This window comes from Lepisosteus platostomus, chromosome 6, assembly GCF_059453375.1.
Source record: "Lepisosteus platostomus isolate fLepPlt1 chromosome 6, fLepPlt1.hap1, whole genome shotgun sequence".
Taxonomy (NCBI): Eukaryota; Metazoa; Chordata; class Actinopteri; order Semionotiformes; family Lepisosteidae; genus Lepisosteus; species Lepisosteus platostomus.
This window is the reverse complement of record NC_142616.1, coordinates 5726424-5735781: the sequence shown is the minus strand read 5'-3', so window position 1 is coordinate 5735781 and position 9358 is coordinate 5726424. Positions and strand designations below refer to the sequence as shown.

The 9358-nt window shown below is 51.7% G+C and overlaps 1 protein-coding gene across 1 annotated transcript in view; it reads right to left on the bottom strand.

Annotated features, from left to right (window-relative positions):
• Positions 1–3391: 3391 nt before the first annotated feature.
• cadm3 (cell adhesion molecule 3) overlaps positions 3392–9358 on the bottom strand; it is a 48732-nt gene continuing 42765 nt past the window's right edge. Inside the window, exon 12 of the mRNA XM_088637492.1 lies at positions 3392–8878. Coding sequence (XP_088493618.1) covers positions 8760–8878 — 119 coding nt within the window. The 3' untranslated portion in view covers positions 3392–8759. The remainder of the gene's footprint in view (positions 8879–9358) is intronic.

Genomic DNA, 9358 nt, shown 5'->3' with positions numbered 1-9358 from the left:
AGGAGTGACGGTAAAGATGTTCTTTGATGTTTAGCAATTTGCTCAAAGCTTGTGTCAGTACAAGAAGAGACCAGCCTTATCGCTGAGCATCATTAAGTCACATTGATCAGAGTCCTCAGACTCTTAAACATCATCAAGAGATGGCACACAGTACGGGCAGCCAGTGGGCAGTGTTGCGGTAACTAATCCATCATAATTCCCAGTGAAATCCATTAGCACACGAATCTTTCACTCCTGCCAGAACATAAATACAGCTACTGGTTTTGTACTACACAAAATCTTTCAAGGTTAACCGTGAGCTTTCGGTAGAAGAGGACTGTAATAATATCCTAACACTGATATAGCGCTCTTCTGGACTCTCCACTCCGAGCTCTTCACAGGTCAGGGGGATCCCCTCCACCCCCACCAGTGTGTCCCCCCACCTGGATGAAGCTCCAGTCTGCTCACACACAGCAGCTCTCAGTGGGGAGGAGAGCAGAGTGATGAAGCCAGTTCAGAGAGGGGGGTTATTAGGAGGCCATGATGGGTAAAGACCAGGGGGAAATTTGGCCAGGACACCGGGGTGACACCCCTACTCTTTTTGAGAGACGCCCTGGGATTTTTAATGACCACAGAGAGTCAGGACCTCGGTTTTACGTCTCATCTGAAGGATGGAGCCTTTTTAACAGTAGAGTGTTCCCACCACTATACTGGGGCATCAGGACCCACACAGACCTCAGGGTGAGCGCCCCCTACTGGTCCCACTCACACCTCTTCCAGCAGCAGCCTCAGCTCTCCCAGGAGTCTCCCCTCCAGGTACTGACCAGGCTCACACTGCGGAGCTCCAGTGGGCTGCCAGCGCTGAGCTGCAGGGGGATGTAATGGACATACCTACTGTGTGCTACAGTATCACATATGTCCCCCTCCTGGAATGAAATGGCCGACAAATCAATGGCGGGACTTGAACCGAGTCAGAGAAGGTGCAGATACAGCTGTGCACGAGGTGGCTTCTTCTCGTCCTAAGCGGGTTTGACGCTTCCACGCTCGAAATGGTTTTAAACCGAGCCGAACTGTTTGTGCAGCAATTCGGCGGCTGAGAGCTTTAATTAGTCCACCAGGACGGGGACACTGTGCCCTGTGTGCGCATCGCGGGCTGGAAGCACGATTCTCCTCCGAGTATCTAGGTCACACTGAGCTGGAAAAGGACTGCAGGGGGGGGGCTGCAGCCCAGATCCCAAAGAGTCACACAGTCCGGAGCGCCGCAGGGATTTCTGGATATATACCCTTGCAGAGATCAAGAGCCCTGCAGAGCGTTAACTGCTCCAAATTTTGCTACCGTCTGGTCCGGTTAAGTCATTCAGGGCTCAGCCGGAAAAAGAAACAGAAGCGGAACTAGGGCCCTCCAGGACCAGGACTGCCACGGGATTGGACCTCCTTCAGCACCAGTCCAGTCCAGATCCTGGAGGTCTGGTGCCAGTGCACGTTTTCATTCCAGCTCAGGCCCCGATGGGTTTCAATCAGTCAGTTAGGTCCTGTCTTAATTGGACTGGTCTACCAACTTCAGGTCCTGCTGCTTTGAAGCAATCAAGTTGCATACGGTCATTTACAGGTAGATTCCACACCTTTGACGGTCTTTGGTAGACCTGATTTCTGAAACCCTTGGACAATTTTTAGGTTTTGTAGACAATCGAGGGAGCACAAACCAGGAGTCAAATGGAAACTGTGTGGACGCGCATTTAAGTCACGAATCGGGAGGCAATACTTTACACAAAGACTTGTAGGGGTGTGGAGCACGGTGTTGAAGTCAGCCATGTCTTCACAGAAGCCAGGGTATGAAATTTACGGCCTTTAATCTGCAATTCATTTCTTAGAAAAACCAACCAAGCAAAATGTAGCAAATGACCTCCTCTGGTCTGTAACGTCTGTGTATGTTTTACCCTGGTCATTGGAGATTAGACTTCTGTTCTGAACGATTTATAACATCGTCAAATGAAAGAAATGGATGCTCAGTGGATCGCAGTAAGGGCGGGGCAGTGAGGCTGTGTCAAAAAATATTGCTGCCTCACAGAACCGGGCCCCACCGAGTTCGGTCCCCAGGCCCGTGGTTCTGTCTGTGTGGAGTTTGCGTGTTCTCCTGGGTTCGTGTGGGTTTCCTCCTGGTGCTCCAGTTTCCTCCCACAGTCCAAACACATTTCTAATTGGCAGGTTAACCGGCTCCTGGAGTGTGTGAGCTGTGACGGACTGGCGTCCCCCCCCAGGGTATGCCCTGCCTCGCGCCCGTTGCTTGCTGGGATAGACCCCGGCTCCCCTGTGACCCGGCTGTGGAAGCGGTCAGGGAATGGACGAAAGGAACACAGTGAAAGCGCTCCAAGCCTCTCAGGTATACAATCCTGCTCCAGGAGGGGATGCTGTGTCTTTTGTTTTGTTTTTTTTCTAGGTCTTATAAAAGCTCCATCACCTGAAGAGCTGAGAGAAACTGTTCAGTTAATAATAATAATAATAATAATAATTGCTTACACTTCTATAGCGCTCTTCTGGACTCTCCACTCAGAGCTCTTCACAGGTCAGGGGGATCCCCTCCACCCCAACCAGTTTGTCCCCCCACCTGGATGAAGCTCCAGTCTGCTCACACACAGCAGCTCTCAGTGGGGAGGAGAGCAGAGTGATGAAGCCAGTTCAGAGAGGGGGGTTATTAGGAGGCCATGATGGGTAAAGACCAGGGGGAAATTTGGCCAGGACACCGGGGTGACACCCCTACTCTTTTCGAGAGACGCCCTGGGATTTTTAATGACCACAGAGAGTCAGGACCTCGGTTTTACGTCTCATCCGAAGTTACGGCGCCTTTTTTACAGTATAGTGTCCCCGTCACTATACTGGGACATTAGGACCCAGGTGGACTGCAGGGTGAGCACCCCCTGCTGGCCCCACTAACACCTCTTCCAGCTGCAACCTTAGTTTTTCCCAGGAGGTCTCTTTATCCGGGTACTGACCAGGCTCACGCCTGCTGAGCTTCAGTGGGTTGCCTGTTGAGAGTTGCAGAGTGATATGGCTGCTGGCAGTTAAGTCCCATTAAGCCAATAAGGAGCTAATCTGGGTTGCCGAGTTGGAGGGAAAACCTGGAGAGGCACACCACCGCCTCCAGGATCAGGATTGCCTACCCCTGCTCTAGATTTCCGGGCGACCCGAGGAGCCGGCTGTACTGGGACTCTGGTTGCTATGTGTATCAGAACGATGTTGTTGCTAGGGTCAGCACTTACCCGTATTTCCGGCAGACGGCATCCTCTCCTTCTCCCCGGCACTTCGGACACGGACAATGGGACAACAACACTTTTGACTTTTTTTTCTGTCGATTCTGTTTCGTTTTTTGTTCGTTTTGTTTGTTTTTTTTTATTTTATTCGTAAGCAATATGGCTTTTGTTAACATCGGGTGTTTTATTTTCTTAGATACACAAAAAAAACCCAACAACAAAAAATTGCAACAACTGTTAAAACAGCCCAAAACAATAATGAATCACCACCCCCGTTGTTTCTGCACACATGAACCAATAAAAATAAAATCTAAAGAATTTTGAAAAAAAAATGCATGACCAAATATATTTTTACAAAGGAAACAATATAGATAGAAAACAGAACCACGTCGAAATGCTCACATACACGAAACCACAACCCCGTTTTAAACTCCTCTCTCCTTTTCCGAGGACGAAGAGGCAAACAGGAGTCTAGTGTGATTCCGGGGGTAACAGCAGGAGTCCCTCTGTTTTTGCCGGCGGTTGACCTAAGTCGTCGCGTTTGAAGCCAGCGGGAGACTTGAATTGTTCAACTTCAGCGTAAACCGCATTTTCCGTCTTTCATTGCCGGGCGCCCTCGTCTGCAGTTACAGGGCCCGGGAGACGAGCTGTTGTCAGCTCGACCGCCGTCAACGGACAGCTACCGCTTGTGTTTCCTGATTCACGAAACAAACAAAACAAAACAAAAAAGAGAAAGAAAAAAACCGAATCCACACCCCAGCCCCGCACGCCTGACAACAGGACGCTACCGGTGGGGCGCCAATACTGGACACTCGCAAAAACAAATAATAAAAAAAACCGTTTATTCACATCGACACCCCCCGACTTCAAAAACACTATTGCAACCCGAATGGTAAGTAAACTATTCTACATTCCCAGCAAGTCATGTTTTGTATTTTGTTTTATTTTTTTAAACTGCGCCTGGTTTCGGGTGCAAATTGCTCAGCACCTCAACCGCGCGCCTTCCGCCTCCTCTCCCATTCTTGGTGGATACCCCCCAAGACTTGATACCCCAAGACTGAAGGATGTCCACACTTGCTCTGCCCCCGTCTCGTTTCGCGTGACGGCAGGAAAACCCCACACTATAACTTTTTTTGTTGTTGTTAACACATAAGGAAAATAAAAAATCACACACACACACACAACAGCAGATCAATCGGTCAGTAGTCCTAGGAGAGACGCCCCGCGCGATATGAAATGTCGGAGGAAGACGCGTCACTGAAAAAAAAAAAAACAACAACTAGAGCCGGCGAGCAGGAATATCATTTCTCCCCCCTTTCTCCGTGCTCCGCTTCCCTGTTTTTATTTTCAGCTTCTCAAAAAAAGGAAGAAAAGACGAACAAGTCGCCGGTTTTTCACCCGACGGGCCCGAAAACCAAAACACCCCACTGGGTTAGCCACTCAGAGCCCCTCCAGACCTCCACAGCTTGCTGGGGGTGGGGGGACATTAGAGGTGTTGAGGCAGAGGGGTCGTCGGAGGGGTCGGCTCGGTCGAGCGGGGGACGACGGGAGCCGAACCGGATGTTAGAGCTGTGAGCCCTGCGGCCTGTCTCTCCTGCGAGACACTGCAGCTCACGGGAGAGAGGTGTGTGTCAGAAACCGTCCTGTCCTCCAGTGGGATGAGTGACTAAACACAACGCACAGGACACACACACACACACCACATTTGGGTTCCAGTTGAGCTCTTGCAAGCACTTTAGCGCCACCTGGCGTCGTAACCGCGGCTCCTCGCTCCCTGACAGGCCGCTCCGTGAACTCGATCTCTCTCTCGTTTCACTTTCGCGTCTTTAAGTGGGGAGGTGTCCGTGGGGGGACGCCAGGTGTCGCGCACACGCGTTATCCCGCCGCCCCGGTTCCCTAAGAGAGAGCGCACGCAGACCCACAGACACACAGAAAATACACTAGACAGAGAAAATGGGTTCGACGTCGTAATGAGCACCTCGTACAGACACACAGGTTACAGTGAAATTAAAAGAAATAAAAAAAACAGATGTAAAAGAAGACGCAGCCCGTCCACTCCACTGGCCCCAACACAAATCTCTCATCCAAAGAGCAACAACAATAATAATAATAATAATCATATTAATTATAATTACAATCATAACACTGAGACAAAATGGATCATAATACTGGCATGACATACAGAATTAAATAAGACCCCTAATCATAATAAAAATATTTGCATTTACATAGTTTTGACTTTTTTTTGCCCCCAGACAGTGATATCTTAATTCAGCATTTCAGTGTACATAGTAATAAAAAAACAGGCAAGCATTTTTCATCGATACATACTGCGGTAAAGAAGGATAGTGTGAAACACAGAGCAACAGCTAGAAGAGAGACAGAGAGATAGAGAGAGAGCGACCGCTGGCGCGTCAAGACTGCAGAGCCTGATTTGTGTAGGGTGAGGTGTGTGCGTGGTTTTTGGGGGGAGGGCCGGGAGAGGGTGTCCCGTAGGACCCGTGCGGGGAGAGTGACGTCGACGTGGCGGCCGTGACGTCACAGCGAGAGAGACGAAACCACCCGGCCCGGGCGACACGAGCGGTCCCCACCGCTTCCGGCGATTCGATAACACGAACAAAAACATCGATATTTTTCAGCAGCAGTCCGTTTTTTAACCCAGTTATGTTCTGTTCTGTACTTAGTTTCCGCTTTTGACCCAGATATGTTCGCTCGTGTTCTTAGTTTCCGTTTTTAACCCGGGTGTGTACTGTTGTGTTATTGTGTTTTTCGCTCTCCTAACTAACACGGCGGTTTGTTTCCGAAACAGAACTCACTCGCCTTGCCGCTAACCCTCCTCTGGGAACTTCGCTCCCTGTTCCGGCGTTTTAAAGGTTTTCCTCGCGGGACGAGGCTGGAAACGATGTTTTCAGCTGGTTTCGATGACGCGGTGGCTTCGCGCCACAGGGAAGGCGCTTGGTCTGGTTTCAAACAAATCTCAAAACAATCCGCCTGTTCCTCGCCCTCCCCCCCACGTGTCCTTTCGGCCACTCACGCGCCAGAGGTCAGCTCGAATTATTCAAAGCCAATTAAGCAATTAAAGACCACCTGAGTTTTGAGACCCCCCGTGTGTAAATCAGACACCCTGCACTTCTGCAGATCCAGACACCTGAAGCCGGTCCTGGTTTCACTGTGGCTGAGGCCTGAATGACTTCGTCAGAGCTCGTTAATGGGCCTTATCTCATCTCGTTGACCTTTCCCTGCCGTCTGTCACACCTGCAGGTTGCTGACCTGCAAGATTGGAGACCCCTGATTTGGGGTGACCCGTCAGACTAACTGGACTGGGGCTCCCCAGGACCAGGGCTGGAGACCCCAGATTCGGGGTGACCTGTAAGAATAACTGGACTGGGGGCCCCAGGACTGGGGTTGGAGACCCTGTGAGGAAGGAAACGCTACAGGAGCTGGACGGAGATGTCCGGAAGCGCGGCCGGTCCAGCTGCTTGACGACCCGGGAACGGGAGCCGACAGAGGGAGACCCGCAGTCGGGGACACGCGGTCGGCCGGGAGGAGATACGAGTGATCCTGCGTCTCTGCAGTTCAGAACGGCTGTTACGAAGGTCCCACCTGAGCCCTTAATTGCTTATTTGAACTCCTTAATTGCTTAATTGGACTCATTGATGCTTAATTGACCCCCTTAATTGCTTAATTGGAGAAGGGAAAGCCTTTCCTTATTGTTCAGAAGCGGGAGGAGTAAAGAGACCTGTACCAACTGCCAGACGGAGTAGTGTGCCCCCTTGTGGGGCCATCGGGTAACGAGAGCAGCGAGGCCCGCTGGGCAGCAGATCTTGGACAGAGCGAGACGGAGAGACAGAGAGAGAGAGAGAAAGAGAGGCTTATTTACAGCTGTTGACAACAACCAGACCTCAGCAGAATAAAGTCAGTGCAGACAGCGATGCTGTGTTTGACCCCCCGCTACGCGATGCACGGTTTGGGCGTGTCACTGTTTAAATACATGTTCGTATAAGTCAAGGGAGGGGTGGGAAGACGGCACAATAACGGGAAACGGTAAAGCCACGGACGCAGCCAGAGTGATGCGCTGGGGAGGGGGGAGGGCGTCCACGCCTGCTGTGACCCCTCGTCTCCACTCTCCTGTCCGGTTCGGAGAAAACGGCAGAATTTAATCAGCGGCCAATACCCGGCCCATCCTTTATCAGGAAACCTGCTACACCTGCAGCCTGGAGCCTCTCCTGGAAGCACAGGGCGCGAGTCAGTGCTACGTCCTGCAGGGGGCGCTAGTCCACGGGCCGGTCCGTTCGTTCGATGCCTCTCCCTGTCAGTGAAAAGGAAGTCCGGCTGCGGTCGGATACGTTCCCGGGCAACGGTGTTGCCACGGCACTCAGCAGATGGCATCTCGTACGGAAATGGGAAGAGACGTGAGATGTCCCAACCATTCCCTGCGTGCATCCCTAACCATCTCTAAGCACTTTACATTAACAGGCAGGGACCCACTGACTGGAGAAATTGTTGCACCAGGTGACTGAGGGGACTGTTAAGGACCAAGTAGCGGGGACCTCAGTTTACGACACTGTGGTCTGCCACCAGTTACCACGCAGGGGGCTCTGGTTCAGACATTCCTGCCTAGAGGGTGGAGCGCCCCCTACTGGTCCACCAGTCACTCTTATAGATTTCCACCCCAGTATAGCCCAGGCTCTGGCCCAGCTCAGCTTCTGAGACCTGATGTCCTGACCTGATAATCGGGCGTCTGTGTTTTTCAGACAGGCAGGCTGATATGAGAGGATCTACCCACCCGAGGGCGCCCCCGGTGGTGAACCCTCAAGCACGAAGTGTTTGCGTCAGATCAGCACTGGGAAGCATTTTGTGGTCCCCACTCCCCCTCCCCCCCCCCTTCGCCATGTAGCCACACCCCCTCCCAACCCCGCCCCGCCCACACCACCACACCCACACACATGGCCCCGCCCACGTCGCTCCGCCCCACACCGCCTCTCCTCCTCCAAGTCCCGCCTCCACTCCCTCTGCTCCGGCATGGGGCCGGTCGCCGCCCCCCCCCCCCCTCCCCAAGCAAGGAGGTCAGCAGAAGCGCACCAGAAGTGAACCATGCGCCCCCTGCAGGAGGTCAATGGAAGCGCTCTAGCAGTGGGCCATGCGCCCCCTGCAGGAGATAAACGGAAGTGCTCTGGCCTCGGCCCGCTTGATTTTTCTCCATCTGCTTTGGTCAGTGTTACGCTGTGGAGCCGCCGCAAGCAAACATCCGTGGGCGGCAGGCCACCCATCGGTCAGCGGAAGTGGACAGATGGACCTCTTGCGGCGGTTTCGAGCCCTCGGAAAATTCCCACCCTACATTTCCACAGAATAAGACTGATGACAAACAAATGTCGAAAACAGTTTGTTTTTTTCTTTACCAGATGGCGGGTCTTGCAGTTCCTTGCTTTTTTTGTTGTTGTTGTTGTTGTTGTTTTCGTCGTTAATTTTTAGGTTAAGAGTGGTTTAAAGTTCTGGATGAGCCCCTCCTCCTGGTCAGCTCTCTCCCGTTCCCTAGATGAAGTATTCCTTCTTGTCCTCGGCTCCAGACTGCCCTCCCTCGGCGTTGATGATGGCCGTGTCGGCGTCGGGGGCGTCGTCCGAGCCCTTGGCTTCGTGCGTCAGGTATGTGCCTGCCAGAGCCGATCAATCGATCAATCAATCAATCAATCAATCAATCAAGTGAGCAAGCAAGTCCCACAGTTCCATGTCCTGCCTCCCCTGTTAACTAGCCAATTAACCAACATAGCATTCCGACAATCAATCAATCAACAAAGTCCCACAGCTCCATGTCCTCTCCCCTGTCAGCTAGCCAGTTAATCAATACAGCACTCTGACAATCAATAATTAATCAATCAATCAACAAAGTCCCACAGCTCCATGTCCTCTCCCCTGTCAGCTAGCCAGTTAATCAATACAGCACTCTGACAATCAATCAATCAATCAACAAAGTCCCACTGCTCCATGTCCTCACGCCTGTCAGATAGCCAGTTAATCAATACAGCACTCTGACAATCAATAATTAATCAATCAATCAATCAACAAAGTTCCACAGCTCCATGTCCTCTCCCCTGTCAGCTAGCCAGTTAATCAATACAGCACTCTGACAATCA